The sequence below is a fragment of the Bombina bombina genome, chromosome 3 (genome assembly GCF_027579735.1).
Source record: "Bombina bombina isolate aBomBom1 chromosome 3, aBomBom1.pri, whole genome shotgun sequence".
Classification (NCBI taxonomy): domain Eukaryota; kingdom Metazoa; phylum Chordata; class Amphibia; order Anura; family Bombinatoridae; genus Bombina; species Bombina bombina.
This window is the reverse complement of record NC_069501.1, coordinates 1,096,779,301-1,096,800,193: the sequence shown is the minus strand read 5'-3', so window position 1 is coordinate 1,096,800,193 and position 20,893 is coordinate 1,096,779,301. Positions and strand designations below refer to the sequence as shown.

The window sequence follows — 20,893 nt, the reverse complement described above, 5'->3', positions numbered from 1 at the left end:
ATCTGCATATTCCGATTCATCCAGATCATTATCAGTTCCTGAGATTCTCTTTTCTAGACAAGCATTACCAATTTGTGGCTCTACCGTTTGGCCTTGCTACAGCTCCAAGAATTTTCACAAAGATTCTCGGTGCTCTTCTGTCTGTAATCAGAGAACAGGGTATTGTGGTATTTCCTTATTTGGACGATATCTTGGTACTTGCTCCGTCTTTACATTTAGCAGAGTCTCATACGAATCGACTTGTGTTGTTTCTTCAAGATCATGGTTGGAGGATCAATTTACCAAAAAGTTCTTTGATTCCTCAAACAAGGGTAACCTTTCTGGGTTTCCAGATAGATTCAGTGTCCATGACTCTGTCTTTAACAGACAAGAGACGTCTAAAATTGATTACAGCTTGTCGAAACCTTCAGTCACAATCATTCCCTTCGGTAGCCTTATGCATGGAAATTCTAGGTCTTATGACTGCTGCATCGGACGCGATCCCCTTTGCTCGTTTTCACATGCGACCTCTTCAGCTCTGTATGCTGAACCAATGGTGCAGGGATTACACGAAGATATCTCAATTAATATCTTTAAAACCGATTGTTCGACACTCTCTAACGTGGTGGACAAATCACCATCGTTTAATTCAGGGGGCTTCTTTTGTTCTTCCGACCTGGACTGTAATTTCAACAGATGCAAGTCTCACAGGTTGGGGAGCTGTGTGGGGATCTCTGACGGCACAAGGAGTTTGGGAATCTCAGGAGGTGAGATTACCGATCAATATTTTGGAACTCCGTGCAATTTTCAGAGCTCTTCAGTTTTGGCCTCTTCTGAAGAGAGAATCGTTCATTTGTTTTCAGACAGACAATGTCACAACTGTGGCATACATCAATCATCAAGGAGGGACTCACAGTCCTCTGGCTATGAAAGAAGTATCTCGAATTTTGGTTTGGGCGGAATCCAGCTCCTGTCTAATCTCTGCGGTTCATATCCCAGGTGTAGACAATTGGGAAGCGGATTATCTCAGTCGCCAAACGTTGCATCCGGGCGAATGGTCTCTTCACCCAGAGGTATTTCTTCAGATTGTTCAATTGTGGGGGCTCCCAGAGATAGATCTGATGGCCTCTCATCTAAACAAGAAACTTCCCAGGTATCTGTCCAGATCCCGGGATCCTCAGGCGGAGGCAGTGGATGCATTATCACTTCCTTGGAAGTATCATCCTGCCTATATCTTTCCGCCTCTAGTTCTTCTTCCAAGAGTAATCTCCAAGATTCTGAGGGAATGCTCGTTTGTTCTGCTAATAGCTCCGGCATGGCCTCACAGGTTTTGGTATGCGGATCTTGTCCGGATGGCATCTTGCCAGCCATGGACTCTTCCGTTAAGACCAGACCTTCTGTCACAAGGTCCTTTTTTCCATCCGGATCTGAAATCCTTAAATTTAAAGGTATGGAGATTGAACGCTTGATTCTTGGTCATAGAGGTTTCTCTGACTCCGTGATTAATACTATGTTACAGGCTCGTAAATCTGTATCTCGAGAGATATATTATAGAGTCTGGAAGATTTATATTTCATGGTGTCTTTCTCATCATTTTTCTTGGCATTCTTTTAGAATACCGAGAATTTTACAATTTCTTCAGGATGGTTTGGATAAGGGTTTGTCCGCAAGTTCTTTGAAAGGACAAATCTCTGCTCTTTCTGTTCTTTTTCACAGAAAGATTGCTATTCTTCCTGATATTCATTGTTTTGTACAAGCTTTGGTTCGTATAAAACCTGTCATTAAGTCAATTTCTCCTCCTTGGAGTTTGAATTTGGTTCTGGGAGCTCTTCAAGCTCCTCCGTTTGAACCTATGCATTCATTGGACATTAAATTACTTTCTTGGAAAGTTTTGTTCCTTTTGGCCATCTCTTCTGCTAGAAGAGTTTCTGAATTATCTGCTCTTTCGTGTGAGTCTCCTTTTCTGATTTTTCATCAGGATAAGGCGGTGTTGCGAACTTCTTTTGAATTTTTACCTAAAGTTGTGAATTCCAACAACATTAGTAGAGAAATTGTGGTTCCTTCATTATGTCCTAATCCTAAGAATTCTAAGGAGAAATCATTGCATTCTTTGGATGTTGTTAGAGCTTTGAAATATTATGTTGAAGCTACGAAATCTTTCCGTAAGACTTCTAGTCTATTTGTTATCTTTTCCGGTTCTAGGAAAGGCCAGAAAGCTTCTGCCATTTCTTTGGCATCTTGGTTGAAATCTTTAATTCATCTTGCCTATGTTGAGTCGGGTAAAACTCCGCCTCAAAGAATTACAGCTCATTCTACTAGGTCAGTATCTACTTCCTGGGCGTTTAGGAATGAAGCTTCGGTTGACCAGATCTGCAAAGCAGCAACTTGGTCTTCTTTGCATACTTTTACTAAATTCTACCATTTTGATGTATTTTCTTCTTCTGAAGCAGTTTTTGGTAGGAAAGTTCTTCAGGCAGCGGTTTCAGTTTGAATCTTCTGCTTATGTTTTTTGTTAAACTTTATTTTGGGTGTGGATTATTTTCAGCAGGAATTGGCTGTCTTTATTTTATCCCTCCCTCTCTAGTGACTCTTGTGTGGAAAGATCCACATCTTGGGTAGTCATTATCCCATACGTCACTAGCTCATGGACTCTTGTTAATTACATGAAAGAAAACATAATTTATGTAAGAACTTACCTGATAAATTCATTTCTTTCATATTAACAAGAGTCCATGAGGCCCACCCTTTTTTGTGGTGGTTATGATTTTTTTGTATAAAGCACAATTATTCCAATTCCTTATTTTATATGCTTCGCACTTTTTCTTATCACCCCACTTCTTGGCTATTCGTTAAACTGATTTGTGGGTGTGGTGAGGGGTGTATTTATAGGCATTTTAAGGTTTGGGAAACTTTGCCCCTCCTGGTAGGAATGTATATCCCATACGTCACTATCTCATGGACTCTTGTTAATATGAAAGAAATGAATTTATCAGGTAAGTTCTTACATAAATTATGTTTTTAAATATCCTGTTATACAAAGGATAAACTACTTTCTGTCACATCTGGAACTCTATTGCTTTTTTACAAAGCATTAATTAAAGGGAAAAAAACCTCTAGTAGGAAGCCATTATTAATGTGTATACACAAAAGGTGCATACAAATGTACAAAAAAAAACAAGACGGTTACATTAAACATAAAATACATACAATTAACAAAGGACCTTCCTGAAATTCTGAAAGACTTATACGAGCACCAGGGTGCACACAAGCGTACATTGGCTTCACCAATCCATTAGATAGAAGAGATTATTCTTGAAGGCCTATGGAGATTTAATGGAGAATTTAGGTCGTGACTCACTTTGTGAAGAGCTTGCAGGAGATAATGCGGAAGGAGAAAGCATGTTGACTTGATTATGGTCCACAGACTGTTTCCGAGAGATACTAGGAGGTTTAGATGGAGGAGGTGTTGTAGATTTAAGGTGGCCACTTGACTGCTGGGAACTAAAAATATTACCTGAAAAAGCACAAAGTACAACGGTCACATACTTACACACTGTCACTGTAAATTCTATGTATCAGTTATCAATAATAATTTGCAAGCACTGCTTATGAAATATGAATAGAATACTGCTGATCAAATAATGTCAGAAATAATAATATACCATATTAATAATACCACTCTCAGTGCATTACATCATTAGATGAAAGCTTGATGCAGTCTATGTATTTAAAGCCTGTGCAGGACTGAGCTGGCGATTGGTAGCTACACCTGTGCCATGTTCATGAGTGGCAATGCATTATGGCTCCTGGATGTAAGTTAAAATATATTTTCAACGCTTTTGTGGGGGTTAAACATACCAATTAAAATTTGTTTGAGAATTAGAACATTTTATTATTACAATATAAGAAAACAATGTATGTGCTCTATTTTTACTATTTATGACAAGCCCAGATTTACTTCCTTTCGAGAAAGAAACCAGGTTGACTGGCCTTGTCACCAAGCTACACTATTTTCTGTTAGTTTTTAGTCAAACAGGGATATGATTCCCAAATCATCTTAAAATGAAAATGGTAAGAAAAATGCCCCATCTGGAAATCTTACTTATTTTTTTGGCTGACCCTTTTTGAACTCACCGAGAAAGGTTCTCATTTAAAAGGGACATTAAACACTAAATACATTTTATAAGCATAATATTGAGGTTATTCCCCACCTACCTCTAGTCAAGGGTGCTTTCATGTTAAAATTTATTTCACTACATTACATTCCACTGCTGTTAGCAGTAAATCTCCTTCAGATACCTGCATGAAATGTATTTAGTGTCCAAAATCCCAAAGGACCATATTATTATTAGCTGCACACAGCCCTAAACCTTACTGAACACCTTAGGGATGAATTGGAACACTGATTAAAGGGACATGAAACCCAAAAGTTTTCTTTCATGATTCAGATAGAGAATACAATTTTAAACAACTTTCCAATTTACTTTTATTATTTAATTTTCTTCCTTCTCTTGTTATCATTTGCTGAACGGTTTATCTAGACAAGCTCAGGAGCAGCAGAGAACCTACGTTCTAGCTGTTGATTTGTGGCTGCATATATTTATTGATTGTGATTGGCTCACCCATGTGTTCAGTTAGAAACCTGTAGTGCACTGCTGCTCCTTCAACACATGATACCAAGAGAACAAAGCAGATTAGGTAATAGAAGTAAATTAGAAAGTTGTTTAAAATTGTATTCTCTCTCTGAATCAGGAAAGAAAAAATGTGGGTTTCATGTAACTTTAAGAGCCACACATTCTCATCCAACATCAGTGCCTGACCTCACATATGCTCGTTTGGCTGAAGGGGCACAAAAAATCACAGACACACTCCAAAATCTTGTGGAAAACCTTCCCATTAGTGTTTTAGCTGCAACTCCATATTAATGCCCATGGCTTTGGAATGATACAGTATGTACAATTAGCTCATATAGGTGTGATGGTCAGGTGTCCACAAATTTTTAATATACCAAAACAGATAATAAGGATACACTCAAAAGCACACAAAAGGTCCTTTTATATATATATATATATATATATATATATATATATATATATATATAGGATCGCAAACACTAGTATAAGTGGCAAGTGTGGGACTCGATGCAGATAGAGAATAGAAACGTAAGAAACCGTCATGCGTTTAAAGCACTACAATTTTTTTAGCTTAGCACCAAAAAAATTAAAAATAACACCTAAAAAATAATAAGAAGAAGAAGAAGAAGAAGAAGAAGAAGAAGAAGAAAAACCAGATATCAATGAGAGACGTCTCTTGGGGATAAATCGTACATGCAAAACTTGATAATTAAGTAGGCTTCAGAGAGGAAAGAACTACAAAAGCTCTATCAGAGGACAACCCCAAGATTATAAGGGATATGTTGTCATGATAATAATTTGAGGATCTATGTAGTAAGCTCCAAAGTGAAGAAAAATAGTAAATACAAGACTATTAATGCACACAGATACATAAATGAACAAACTTCAACGTATGTTGTAGTAACAGATGTAGCAATACTGGAAAATTTTATACCGGTGACTAAACACAACACCAAAATAAGAAGGCAGTCCCAAAGAAAAGGGTTATAACTGTCATGATTAAGATAGAGGATCTATGTGTTTAGAAATGGGTATGGCATAGGCAGTATAAAAGAAAGTCTTAAACAGAAAGAACACATAATTAGTGTAACAATTTTTGCAAATAATCAGTCTTTGTTATCGTGATATTGATAAGCAAATGTCCAGGCATCCACTTATTGAGCGGTAGGAAAAGAATCCTCTGCCTTTGAAAAAGCAATCCAAGCACTCACAGTCTTAGATGTAAGAAGACTGCTGCATCGGAAATGTGAAGTGGAATCAAACAGCCATATGTTCCAAACACTCAGACTCCATGAAGTTTGTTGAAAAAGATAACGAATCCCACAGGTAGGCGTCTCATCAGAGAGATCAGCTGCTGCCTACGTGCGTTTCATCCCCTTGACTGACAGGGACTTCCTCAGGGCTGACATCATTGTAAAGTCCTAAGCCTTTTATAGGCTAAACAAAATACGCCTCCAAGAAATGATGAACATATTCGCCAAAAGATTAAATTTAAATTTCATTACAATGTATATACAACCATATTAAATAAATTTATAAAGAATAATAAATAAGTAGTGCATATAAAAAGCATGCAGATCCTAAACTAAATTTATTCGAGAGAGCTAGAACAAACGAGGGCATCTCCCCGGACTCAGAAAATGCAGGGGTTTTATATTAAAAAAAAGATTATTTTTCTTGTTCATCGATGAAAAGAGGCACTGAAAGGGGAATACTTATGAAACATTTATATTTCTCTGGATCCGTGACGATGATGAAAAACAACAACAACAAAATGTCTGTAAAGGGGCGGAATCGAACCTAGAACTAGATTTGGTATACCCAACTAAAACATCCTAAGCTAGCCATTAAACCGCTAAGTTATTACGGATATAACCACATATGGTGGAAATCTGAGGCTACTAAAAACCTAAAGTGATCTATGTAAAGATAACATTTCATTCCCAGGGCGAAACCAAGAAACTTAAAGGGACATAGGTTCGAATCAGTGAGTCATAAAACCAGACCCAGACTAACCAAGTCAAGTTTAAATATAGCTGAATCTACTCAGTCACTTCAAAGATAACATATCTTATGTTATTTACCAGACACAAAGCATTCCCAAAGTATTATCACCTCAAACTAAAGGACTGCTCAAATATAAATAAAGTGCCAATAACACAGTTTTAATACACTAGAAGCACGAGTAGAGATACATGTATATGTCCATAAAAAATATATAAACATATACAAGATCAGAGCAAATCTTTAAATTACAAGAAAGAAGCAAATTCTAATTTTTCATTCAAACCAAATTCTAATTTTTCTTTCAAACCAGTTGGTGCACAAGTATGCAAACGATAAATCCAGCCTGTTTCTTTTTGGAGGAGGCATTTATCCTGATCTCCTCCTCTCTTGTGTGTTAAGCCAACATCAATGCCAAAGAATTTGAGTAACTCAAAATTTGAATCATGGTAGGTTTGAAAGTGCCTTGCAACACTGCTAGTCTCTTTATTGTTTTTAACATCATCCCGATGTTCTCTTACCCTGTCAAGGAGTTGTCACTTGGTTTTACCCACGTAAAACATAGGACATGGACAAAACAAAAGATAGATAACTCCAAAAGTTTGACAGTTAAGCAGATAATTAATTCGGAAGGTCTTACCTCCAGTAGAAAAGCTGTTGGTTCTGACAATATACCCACAAGACACATTTTCCACATGGAAAACTACCTTTCTGAGACTGATGCATTGTGATCCTATTCTGTTTAGGAGTTTTAACAAAATGGCTTTTTACTAGACAGTCTTTTAGGCTCAAAGCTTGTCTAGCGGTCAATAGGGGACGATTCCCTATCTTCCCTGCAAGTAAAAAAATGCCAATTTTTTGACAAAATGTAACGAATCTTGTCCCAATGACAATTGTATTGTGTGATGAATCTAAGGTTAGATTGTTCAACCACTTTGTTGCTTTTAGCAAACAGAATATCTTCTCTTCAGTTTTCTCACTCGATTCAGGGAACTTTTTAATGAAAACATTTTTAGGTGGCCATGCAACGAAGTTGCAGGACAACCTATTGTTATTGTCAGGATTATTATTATTATTTTTTTTTTTTTTATTATTATTATTATTATTCCGCCACTTTTTCTATTGCCCATAACTTTTGAACTGCTAAAGCAAAGCTCTTGAAATCAGGTATGCTGGTACAGCCTATTGCTCTGCTACATCTCATGCAATATTGAACTCATAGGTCATAAGGTTACGCAGCCATATTGTTTTTTGCGACAAATTTCGATAAACGCTTAATAATCTTTATCTCCGGAACTGCTAATGTTGCAACTTTGAAACTTGCTGTGCTCAGTGCTGCTATGAACTAGATTTGCCATTGCTCAACAGAAGTACCTTGGTCACATGATGTAGCAGCCATCTTGCATTTTGCGAAAATCTTTAAACATCTTCTTCTCTTAAACCGCTTAGTGCAATAAAGCGCAATTTTGCACATATGCTCCTTGCAAGGTCCTCTACCAAGTTTGTTAAAATTGCGATTTTTACATAATCAACATTGCTGCTGTGAGACATTAACCTTTTTATCGCCATTTATTTGCGTAATTTTGCACTTTATACATTAGTTTTACAATGTTTAACAATATTACAGTGTAATAGACACATGATTACACATAGTCATAACCCTTAAAGACAATATTGCAGTTAAAATTCGCATTGCGCAATCGCCTTCGTGTAATAAAACATTTGCAAATTTTCATGAAACTTCTGCAAATTGTAGAGGTCTATAGTGAGCATTAGTATGTGCAATTTGAAAGCCATACATTGCATAGCTTGGCGGCCATTTTGTTTCGTATGCGCCATTTTTACAAACTATAAAAATCTTCTTCTCCGAAACCGCTTATGGGACAGACTTGAAATTTTGTTTGTAGAGTTATATTATGACTAACATTCAGATTTGTTCAAGAGAAGTTGATACGTCATGTGGTTTGGCAGCCATTTTGAATTGTTCAAAATTGCTTAACAATATTTTTAAACTAATAATAAAACAAAAACCGTTTTACAAAAATGCTTTATTTTTGCCATGTTTATTGACAACTATAGTGCGCACTATTGTGCTTAATATGGAGGCTGTATATCTTACGATCGGGCGGCCATCTTGGTTTACGCGAAAATTTCGAAAGTCTATTTTCTCTGCAACCGCTTATGTAAGAACTGTGAAATTTGCTGTACAGTCTTATATTGTGACTTAGATTCACAATTGCTCATTAGGAGAGAATCAGTTACATGATGCGGCAGCAATATCGGTTTTATGTTTATCGTAATTATTTGTAATTCAATACTGCCTCTTTTGAGTCAATTGCTCACAAAACACAAATTACTTATCCTAAACTCTTGAAATCAGGTATGCTGGTACAGCCTATTGCAATGCTTTATCTCATGCAATATTGAACTGATAGGTCATAAGGTTACGCAGCCATATTGTTTTATGCGACAAATTTCGAGAACTGCTTAATAATCTTTAGCTCTGGAACTGCTTATGTTGCAACTTTGAAACTTGCTGTGCTCAGTGCTGCTATGACCTAGATTTGCCATTGCTCAACAGAAGTGCCTTGGTCACATGATGTAGCAGCCATCTTGCATTTTGCGAAAATCTTTAAACATCTTCTTCTCTTAAACCACTTAGTGCAATAAAGCGCAATTTTGCACATATGCTCCTTGCAAGTTCCTCTACCAAGTTTGTTAAAATTGCGATTTTTCCATAATCAACATGGCTGCTGTGAGACATTAACCTTTTTATCGCCATTTAAAAGCGTAATTTTGCACCTTATACATTAGTTTTACAATATTTAACAATATTACAGTGTAATAGACACATGATTACACATAGTCATAACCCTCAAAGACAATATTGCAGTTAAAATTCGCACTGCGCAGTCGCCTTCGTGAAATAAAACATTTGCAAATTTTCATGAAACTTCTGAAAATTGTAGAGGTCTATAGTGAGCATTAGTATGTGCAATTTGAAAGCCATACATTGCATAGCTTGGCGGCCATTTTGTTTCGTATGCACTGTTTTTAAAAGCTACAAAAATCTTCTTCTCCTAAACCGCTTATGGCACACACTTGAAATTTTGTTTACAGAGTTATGTTATGACTAACATTCAGATTTGTTCAAGAGAAGTTGATAGGTCATGTGGTTTGGCAGCCATTTTGAATTGTTCAAAAACGCTTAACGATATTTTTAAATTATTAATAAAACAACAACCGTTTTACAAAAATGCTTTATTTTTGCCATGTGTATTGACATCTATAGTGAGAACTATTGTGCATAATATAGAGGCTTTATATTATATGATCTGGCAGCCATTTTGTTTTACGCGAAAATTTCAAAAATCTATTTTCTCTGCAACCACTTATGTTAGAACTGTGAAACTTGCTGTATAACCTTATATTGTGACCTAGATACACAGTTGTTCATGTTGATGGAATTATTTACAAGCTGTGGCAGCCATATTGATTTACGCGAAAATTTTGAAAATGTGATTTCTTTGCAACCGCTTATGTTAAATCTTTGAAATTTGCTGTATAGCTATATATTGTGACTTAGCAGCTTGTATGCCATTGCAAAGTCGCTGCGCATGGCCACCTCTATCGCTGCTTGCAGCTATATTTATTATTATTATTATTCCGCCACTTTTTCTATTGCCCATAATTTTTGAACTGCTAATGCAAAGCTCTTTAAATCAGGTATGCTAGTACAGCCTATTGCAATGCTACATCTCTTGCAATATTGAACTCATAGGTCATAAGGTTACGCAGCCATATTGCTTTTTGCGACAAATTTCGAGAAACGCTTAATAATCTTTATCTCTGGAACTGCTAACGTTACAACTTTGAAACTTGCTGTGCGCAGTGCTGCTATGAACTAGATTTGCCATTGCTCAACAGAAGTGCCTTGGTCACATGATGTAGCAGCCATCTTGCATTTTGCGATAATCTTTAAACATGTTCTCTTAAACCGCTTACTGCAATAAAGCGTAATTTTGCAAATATGTTCCTTGCAAGGCCCTCTACTAAGTTTGTTCAAACTGCGATTTTTTCTTAATCAACATGGCTACCGTGAGACATTAACCTTTTTATCACCATTTAATTGCGTAATTTTGCACTTTATACATTAGTTTTACAATATTTAACAATATTACAGTGTAATAGACAAATGATTACACAGTCATAACCCTTAAAGACAATATTGCAGTTAAAATTCGCATTGCGCAGTCGCCTTCGTGAAATAAAACATTTGCAAATTGTCATGAAACTTCTGCAAATTATAGAGGTCTATAGTGAGCATTAGTATGTGCAATTTGAAAGCCATACATTGCATAGCTTGGCAGCCATTTTGTTTCGTATGCGCCATTTTTAAAAACTATAAAAAATCTTCTTCTCTGAAACCGCTTATGGGACAGACTTGAAACTTTGTTTATAGAGTTATCTTATGACTGACATTCAGATTTGTTCAAGAGAAGTTGATAAGTCATGTGGTTTGGCAGCCATTTTGAATTGTTCAAAATTGCTTAACGATATATTTAAATTAATAATAAAACAAAAAACGTTTTACAAAAATGCTTTATTTTTGCCATGTTTATTGACATCTATAGTGAGCACTATTGTGCGTAATATGGAGGCTGTATATCTTACGATCGGGCAGCCATTTTGGTTTACGCGAAAATTTCGAAAGTCTATTTTCTCTGCAACTGCTTATGTAAGAACTGTGAAATTTGCTGTTCAGTCTTATATTGTGACCTAGATTCACAATTGCTCATTAGGAGAGAATCAGTCACATGATGCGGAAGCAATATCGGTTTTATGTTTATCGTAATTATTTGTAATTCAATACTGCCTCTTTTGAGTCAATTGCTCACAAAACACAAATTACTTATGCTAAACTCTTGAAATCAGGTATGCTGATACAGCTTATTGCTCTGCTACATCTCATGCAATATTGAACTCATAGGTCATAAAGTTACGCAGCCATATTGTTTTTTGCGACAAATTTCGAAAACTGCTTAATAATCTTCAGCTCTGGAACTGCTTATGTTGCAACTTTAAAACTTGTGGTGCTTAGTGCTGCTATGACCCAGATTTGCCATTGCTCAACAGAAGTACCTTGGTCACATGATGTAGCCGCCATCTTGCATTTTGCGAAAATCTTTAAACATCTTCTTCTCTTAAACCGCTTAGTGCAATAAAGCGCAATTTTGCACATATGCTCCTTGCAAGGTCCTCTACCAAGTTTGTTAAAATTGAGATTTTTCCATAATCAACATGGCTGCTATGAGACATTAACCTTTTTATCGTTATTTAATTGCGTAATTTTGCACTTTATACATTAGTTTTACAATATTTAATAATATTACAGTGTAATAGACACATGATTACACAGTCATAACCCTTAAAGACAATATTGCAGTTAAAATTCGCATTGCGCAGTCACCTTCGTGAAATAAAACAGTTCCAAATTTTCATGAAACTTCTGCAAATTGTAGAGGTCTATAGTGAGCATTAGTATGTGCAATTTGAAAGGCATACATTGCATAGCTTGGCTGCCATTTTGTTTCCTATGCACTGTTTTTAAAAACTATAAAAATCTTCTTCTCCGAAAGCGCTTATGGCACACACTTGAAATTTTGTTTACAGAGTTATCTTATGACTAACATTCAGATTTGTTCAAGAGAAGCTGATACTTCATGTGGTTTGGCAGCCATTTTGAATTGTTCAAAAACGCTTAACGATATTTTTAAATTAATAATAAAACAAAAACCATTTTACAAAAATGCTTTATTTTTGCCATGTTTATTGACATCTATGGTGACAATTATTATGCATAATATGGAGGCTGTATATCATATGATCTGGCAGCCATTTTGTTTTATGTGAATATTTTGAAAAATCTATTTTCTCTGCAACTGCTTATGTTAGAACTGTGAAACTTGCTGTATAACCTTATATTGTGACCTAGAGTCACAGTTGTTCATGTTGAAGGAATTGGTCACAAGCTGTGGCAGCCATATTGGTTTACGCGAACATTTCGAAAATGTGTTTTCTTTCTAACTGCTTATGTTAAAGCTGTGAAATTTGCTGTATAACTTTATATTGTCACCTAGAGTTACATCTGATCGTGATCAAAGTATTGGTCATATGGTGGGGCAGCCATCTTGAAAAACGCAAAAATTTAGAAAATGTGTTTTCTTTCCACCTGCTAATGATAGAATTGTAAAAACTTCTATAAAGCTTTATATTGTGACTTGCTGCTTGTATGCCATTGCAATGTCGATGCGCATGGCCACCTCTATCGCTGCTTGCAGCTATATTTTTTATTGAATTTTCCATTTGTAAAGAAATGTATACATAACATAAACGTATGAATCATAATTATCATCAAATTCACATTTTCTTTTACAAGATATGACGAGTCCACGGATTTCATCCTTACTTATGGGATATCGCCTGGTCAGCAGGAGGAGGCAAAGAGCACCACAGCAGAGCTGTATAGATAGCTCCTCCCTTCCCTCCCACCCCAGTCATTCTCTTTGCCTGTGTTAGTGATAGGAAGAGGTAAAGTGAGGTGTTAGTTTAGATTCTTCAATCAAGTGTTTATTATTTTTAAATGGTACCAGTGTGTGCTATTTTTTCAGGGCTAGAGCTTCTGGCTTTTCAGCAATGGACTGGGGAGATTTTCATTCTTTCTACGCTCCCATATTGATTGCTGCCCTGCTGATGGTCTTAGCAGATATCATCTAAGACCCTGTTTGTCCCCACAGATGTGCTGGAGGTGAGGAAAAGGAACATCTTCATTGTGTGGGACAGCTTCATACTGCGTTCAGCATTGAGGTATGTACAGTCATTTATTTCTGGGGAGACTGAAGTATCTCAGAACAGACTGGCACTTATTCCCTGTACAGGGAAGGGGTAATCATTTTGCACAGGGTCAAATTGTGTGCATAGGTATCCCCTTTTTATTTGGAAATTCAGCATAATCAGTGACATAATAAAGGGTTAACCGGTGGCTATGTTTTATTGTGGGTTTGACGCTGGGAGAAGATTGTGGCTTGAGCAGCAAAGTGTTCTAACTTTAACTTTGGCTAATATAATAGTGTGTTTTAATTGTGAGGGGGCACATTGATGGTTCGAGGTACTCTTTATAAGATACCGACATGTTTATTTCCCATGCGGTTCTTACTGTAGCCGGGGATTTTAGTTGCGCCCACGATGGGCAGGGCTTAGAGTTTTGCGTGCTCAGACGCGCATTTACTATCTGGATCCTGTCTTAGAGCAGCATGTCTCTAGGCTCCGGGGGTGGTCTAAGTCGCTTGTGTTTGCAATTATCACAAGCGGCCTTAGGAGCGCCGTTCACGGAGGTCTATTCAGTGTTCGTTGGGACAGGTAGGTAGAATTAAGGCCCTTAAGCTGGCTAATTCTTTTATTACGGATGCTTCCTTTCAGATCACCAAATTAGCGGCTAAGAGTTCGGTATTCTCCATCTTAGCACGAAGAGCTTTATGGTTAAAATCTTGGTCTGCGGATGTGTCCTCTAAATCCAAGCTTTTGGCTATTCCTTTCAAGGGAAAGACCCTATTCTGGCCTGACTTGAAAGAAATAATTTCTGATATTACGGGAGGTAAGGGTTATCTCCTCCCTCAAGACAAAACATCAAAACAAAGGGGACAACAGAGTAATTTTCATTCCTTTCGTAATTTTAAAGGAGTCCCCCTTTCCTCTTCCGCTAAACAGGAAGGGAATTATACACAAGCCAAGCCCACCTGGTGCTTTTCCATGGTGGCCTAGTGGATAGCTAAGGCACCTTGTAAGCAAGAGGTTTAGAGTTCACATCCCAGTCTGGCTGTTGGGTTTCCATGCTGCCTGCCCTTCTACAAGGCCCAACCAGGCTTGGAACAAGGGCAAACAACCCAAGAAGCCCGCTGCTGCTCCCAAGACAGCATGAAGGGGCGGCCCCTGATCTGGGACCAGATCTAGTAGGGGGCAGACTCTCTTTGTCCAGGCTTGGATAAGAGACGTTCAGGATCCCTGGACACTAGAAATCGTGTCTCAAGGGTATCAGTTGGAGTTCAAAAATTCCTCCCCAAGGGGAAGGTTTCTTCTTTCACGATTGTTTGTAGACCAGATAAAAAGAGAGGCGTTCTTACGTTTTGTAAAAGACCTCTCCACTATGGGAGTAATTTGTCCCGTTCCAATACAGGAACAGGGGCAGGGTTTTTACTCAAATCTTTTTGTGGTTCCCAAAAAAGAGGGAACGTTGCGACCCATTTTAGATCTCAAGAGTCTAAACTAGTTTCTCAGAGTCCCTTCCTTCAAGATGGAGACTATTCGGACAATTCTTCCATTGATCCATGAGGGTCAATATATGACTACCGTGGACTTAAAGGATGCATATCTTCATATTCCTATCCACAGAGATCATCACAAGTTCCTGAGGTTTGCCTTTCTGGACAAACATTTTCAGTTCGTGGCCCTTCCTTTCGGACTGGCCACGGCACCCAGAATCTTCACGAAGGTTCTAGGGTCTCTGCTGGTGGTTATCAGGCTGCGGGGCATTGCAGTGGCGCCTTAGCTGGACGTTATTCTGATCCAGGCGTCGTCTTATCAGCTGACAAGGTCTCATACCGACATTGTTCTCTCCTTTCTAAGGACTCACGGGTGGAAGGTGAATCTAGAAAAGAGTTCTCTAATCCCACAGAGAAGGGTTCCGTTGATGGGAACTCTAATAGACTCTCTATCCATGAAAATCTTTTTGACGGAAGTCACAAAGTTAAAAATTCTGAATACAATCAGATCCCTTCAGTCCAATCCTCGGCCATCAGTGGCTCAGTGCATGGAGGTAATTGGATTAATGGTGGCTGCAATGGACATCATTCCGTTTGGTCGTTTTCATCTCAGACCTCTACAACTGAGCATGCTCAGACAATGGAATGGCGATTAAGCAAATTTGTCTCCTCAAATAGATCTGGATAAGGAGACGAGGGACTCTCTTCTTTGGTGGTTGTCACTGGATCATATGTCCGAAGGGACGTGCTTCCGCAGACCCTCATGGGTGATAGTGACAACGGACGCCAGCCTACTAGGATGGGGTGCAGTTTGGAATTCCCTGAAGGCTCAGGGTGTGTGGATACCCATAGCTCCTGTGTGGCCTTGCAGGACTTGGTATGCTGATCTGGTAGACATATCCTCTCTGCCGCTGTAGAAGCTTCCATTGAGGCAGGACCTTCTCATTCAGGGACCCTTCCATCATCTGAATCTAATTTCTCTGCAGCTGACTGCTTGGAGATTGAACGCTTGATTTTATCTAAGCGTGGGTTCTCTGATTCTGTCATTGATACCTTGATCCAGGCACGTAAGCCTGTTACTAGAAAGATTTACCATAAGATATGGCGCAAATATCTTTATTGGTGTGAATCCAAGGGCTACTCATGGAGTAAGATTAGGATTCCTAGGATTTTATCTTTTCTCTAAGAAGGATTGGAGAAAGGATTATCAGCAAGTTCCTTAAAGGGACAGATTTCTGCTTTATCTATTTTGCTACACAAACGTCTGGCAGATATTCCGGATGTTCAATCTTTTTGTCAGGCTCTGACTAGAATCAGGCCTGTATTTAGACCTATTACTCCTCCTTGGATTTTGAATTTAGTTCTTAATGTTCTTCAAGGGGTTCCGTTTGAACCTATGCATTCCATAGATATTAAATTGTTATCTTGTAAAGTTTTATTTTTGGTTGCTATTTCTTCTGAGTTTCTGAGCTTTCGGCATTACAATGTGATTCTCCTTATTTTTCATTCCGATAAGGTAGTGTTACGTACCAAACCTGGTTTTCTTCCTAAGGTTGTTTCCAACAAAAATATTAATCAGGAAATGATTGTTCCTTCATTGTGTCCTAATCCTTCCTCTAAGAAGGAGCGTCTGTTACATAACTTGGACGTGGTCCGTGCCCTGAAGTTTTACTTGCAGGCGACTAAAGAATTTCGTCAATAATCTTCATTATTTGTTGTTTTTTCTGGAAACGTAGGGGCCAGAAAGCTACGGCTACCTCTCATTCTTTTTGGCTGAAGAGTATCATCCGTTTTGCATATGAGACTGCTGGACAGAAGCCTCCTGAAAGAATTACGGCTCATTCTACTAGGGCTGTGGCTTCCTCATGGGCATTTAAAAATGATGCTTCTGTTGAACAGATTTGCAAGGCTGCAACTTGGTCGTTTCTTCACACTTTTTCCAAATTTGATACTTTTGCCTCGTCCAAGGCTGTTTTTGGGAGAAAGGTTCTTCCAGCAGTGGTGCCTTCCGTTTAGGTTCCTGTCTTGTCCCTCCCTTTCATCCGTGTCCTATAGCTTTGGTATTGTATCCCATAAGTAAGGATGAAATCCGTGGACTCGTCATATCTTGTAAAAGAAAAGGAAATTTATGCTTAACTAATAAATTTATTTCTTTTACGATATGATGAGTCCACGGCCCACCCTGTCATTTTCTAAGACAGGTCTTTATTTTTGTTAAACTTCAGTCACCTCTGCACCTTGGCTTTTCCTTTCTCTTCCTAACTTCGATCAAATGACTGGAGTGGGAGGGAAGGGAGGAGCTATATATACAGCTCTGCTGTGGTGCTCTTTGCCTCCTCCTGCTGACCAGGAGGCGATATCCCATAAGTAAGGATGAAATCCGTGGACTCGTCATATCGTAATAGAAATAAATTTATCAGGTAAGCATACATTTCCTTTTTTAACAGATCTATCTTATCTCATCCGAAAGCATCATTTATACAGTCCAAACAAACAATGCCGTACTGTAACATTTATTTCAGGATATATAATCTCTTTTCAAAGTAGGGGAGGGGTCAGCCCGCAAAGAAAAAACTCTCATTTACCTCATTTGTCTAACTTAGAGACTCCTCTCCCGTCTCTGGGAGTTTGGGATGCGACCGATTTAGGGAACTTTTAACCACATTTTGAGAATAGCCTCTAGCCAGAAATCTCTCTTTCATTTTTGTTGCATGAAACTCAAAACTGGAATTAGTGGAACAGTTTCTACGTAAACACAAAAACTGTCCATAAGGAATTCCTTTTTTCAAAGAATAGGGATGATTACTTTGTGCTTGAAAAAGACTATTGGTAGCAGTAGGCTTACAATAAATCTCAGTCTGTAAATATCTACCTTGTTTCTTAATCAAAATGTCAAGAAAAGGCAGCATGAAAGAATTAGCTTCATAAGTTAACAAGATATTATAGTCATGGGGAATGATTTCTAATTGTACATAATTCTCAAGACTAGAAGTCTCTGCTCTTAACCTAATTTGTTTAGAAAGTAGACTCTTATATTTCTTAAAAGCTGAGAAGATATTGGGAATTTCCCCTTTGCTTGGGATTGGTTTATCCTATTATTTTTGCGATAAAGGTTTGCAAGTGTGAATTTTTCTTGTTGGAGTATAGAGGATATATTCTTGTGAACCTGATACTATGGCATTTGTCCTAAATGATGAAAAATGGGAGGCTGAACTGAATGAAAGCCTTTCCTCTGGCTCATATGATGCAGACAAGGGGGAAACTCCCAATAATATCTTTTCAGCTTTTAAGAAATATAAAAGTCTAGTTTCTAAACAAATTAGGTTAAGAGCAGAGACTTCTAGTCTTGAGAATTATGTACAATTAGAAATCATTCCCCGTGGTCTTCGACTGAGATTAGATCCTGGAACAAACCTTAGAGAGGATGATGAAGAGGGTGAAGATTTCATGGGAGATTGGAATAAGAAATTATCCACATGTTCCTTGGGACTGATGGAGATAATGATTAAAAAAGATAAAAAACTAATTGGGACAAGATTTGTTACATTTTGTCAAAACATTGGCATTTTTTACTTGCAGACAGAAAACTTGCAGGGAAGGTAGGGAATCGTCCCCTATTGACCGCTAGAAAAGCTTTGAGCCTAAAAGACTGTCTAGTAAAAAGCCATTTTGTTAAAACTCCTAAAAAGAATTGGCTCACAATGCATCAGTCTCAGAAAGGTAGTTTTCCGTGTGTAAATCTTGTGGGTATATTGTCAGAACCAACAGCTTTTCTACTGGAGGTAAGACCTTTCCGAATTAATTATCTGATTAACTGTCAAACCTTTGGAGTTATCTATCTTTTGTTCATGTCCTAGGTTTTACGTGGGTAAAACCAAGCGACAACTCCTTGACAGGGTAAGAGAACATCGGGATGATGTTAAAAACAATAAAGAGACTAGCAGTGTTGGAAGGCACTTTCAAACCTACCATGATTCGAATTTTGAGTTACTCAAATTCAATGGCATTGATGTTGGCTTAACACACAAGAGAGGAGGAGATCAGGATAAATGCCTCCTCCAAAAAGAAACAGGCTGGATTTATCGTTTGCATACTTGTGGTTTGAATAAAAAATTTGAGTTTGCTTCTTCCTTGTAATTTAAGGATTTGCTCTGATCTTGATGTTTGTCTATGTATATGTTTATAGATTTTTTATGGACATATACATGTATCTCTACGCTTGCTTCTAGTGTATTAACAGTGTGTTATTGGCACTTTATTTATATTTGAGCAGTCATTTAGTTTGAGGTGATAATACTTTGGGAATGCTTTATGTGTCTGGTAAATAACATAAGATATAAGTTCTGTAAAGCGATTTTGGATGAATCTTTCAAGTGACTGAGTAGATTCAGCTATATTTAAACTTGACTTGGTTAGTCTGGGTCTGGTTTTATGACTCACTGATTCGAACCTATGTCTTTTTACGTTTCATGGTTTCGCCCTGGGAATGAAATGTTATCTTTACATAGATCACTTTAGGTTTTTAGTAGACTCAGATTTCCACCATATGTGGTTATATCTGTAATAGCTTAGCGGTTTAATGGCTAGCTTAGGATGTTTTAGTATACCAAATCTTTAAGTTCTAGGTTTGATTCCGCCCCTTTACAGACATTTTGTTGTTGTTGTTTTTCATCATCGTCACAGATCCAGCGAAATATAAATATTTCATAAGTATTCCCCTTTCAGTGCCTCTTTTCATCGAATAACAAGAAAAATAATCTTTTTTTGAATATAAAACCCATTGTCTGCATTTTCTGAGTCAGGGGAGATGCCCTCGTTTGTTCTAGCTTTCTCAAAAAAATGTAGTTTAGGATCTGCATGCTTTTTATATGCACTACTTATTTATTATTCTTTATAAATTTTTTATTTCATATGGTTGTATATACATTGTAATGAAATTTAAATTTAATCTTTTGGCGAATATATGTTGTTCATTTCTTGGAGGCGTGTTTTGTTTAGCCTATAAAAGGCTTAGGACTTTACAATGACATCAGCCCTGAGGAAGTCCCTGTCAGTCAAGGGGATGAAACGCGCGTAGGCAGCAGCTGATCTCTCTGATGAGACGCCTACCTGTGGGATTCGTTATCTTTTTCAACAAACTTCATGGAGTCTGAGTGTTTGGAACATATGGCTGTTTGATTCCACTTCACATTTCCGATGCAGTAGTCTTTTTTCATCTAAGACTGAGTGCTTGGATTGCTTTTTGAAAGGCAGAGGATTATTTTCCTACCGCTCAATAAGTGGATGCCTGGACATTTGCTTATCAATATCATGATAACAAAGAAAGACTGATTATTTGCAAAAATTGTTACACTAATTATGTGTTCTTTCTGTTTAAGACTTTCTTTTATACTGCCTATGCCATACCAATTTCTAAACACATAGATCCTCTATCTTAATCATGACAGTTATAACCCTTTTCTTTGGGACTGCCCTCTGATTTTGGTGTTGTGTTTAATCACCGGTATAAAATTTTCCGTGTATTGCTAGATCTGTTACTACAACATACGTTGAAGTTTGTTCATTTATGTATCTGTGTGCATTGATAGTCTTGTATTTACTATTTTTCTTCACTTTGGAGCTTACTACATTGATCCTCAAATTATTATCATGACAACATATCCCTTATAATCTTGGGGTTGTCCTCTGATAGAGGTGTTGTAGTTCTTTGCTCTCTGAAGCCTACTTAATTATCTATCAAATTTCACATATACGATTTATCCCCAAGAGACGTCTCTCATTGATATCTGGTTTTTCTTATTATTATTTTTAGGTGTTATTTTTCATTATTAATTTTTTGGTGTTAAGCTAATAAAATTGTAGTGATTTAAACGCATGCCTGTTTCTTAAGTTTCTGTTCTCTATCTCCATTCAGTCCCACACTTGCCACTTATACTAGTGTTTGCGATCCTATATATA

The 20,893-nt window shown here is 37.5% G+C and overlaps 1 protein-coding gene across 4 annotated transcripts in view; it reads right to left on the bottom strand.

Moving 5' to 3' along the window:
• The window catches only part of SUPT20H (SPT20 homolog, SAGA complex component), a 234,912-nt gene that overhangs the window by 59,388 nt on the left and 154,631 nt on the right, over nt 1–20,893 (bottom strand). For all 4 annotated transcript variants that reach the window (XM_053708432.1, XM_053708429.1, XM_053708431.1 and 1 more), the window contains exon 18: nt 3,338–3,493. In XM_053708432.1, coding sequence (XP_053564407.1) covers nt 3,338–3,493 — 156 coding nt within the window. The remainder of the gene's footprint in view (nt 1–3,337; nt 3,494–20,893) is intronic.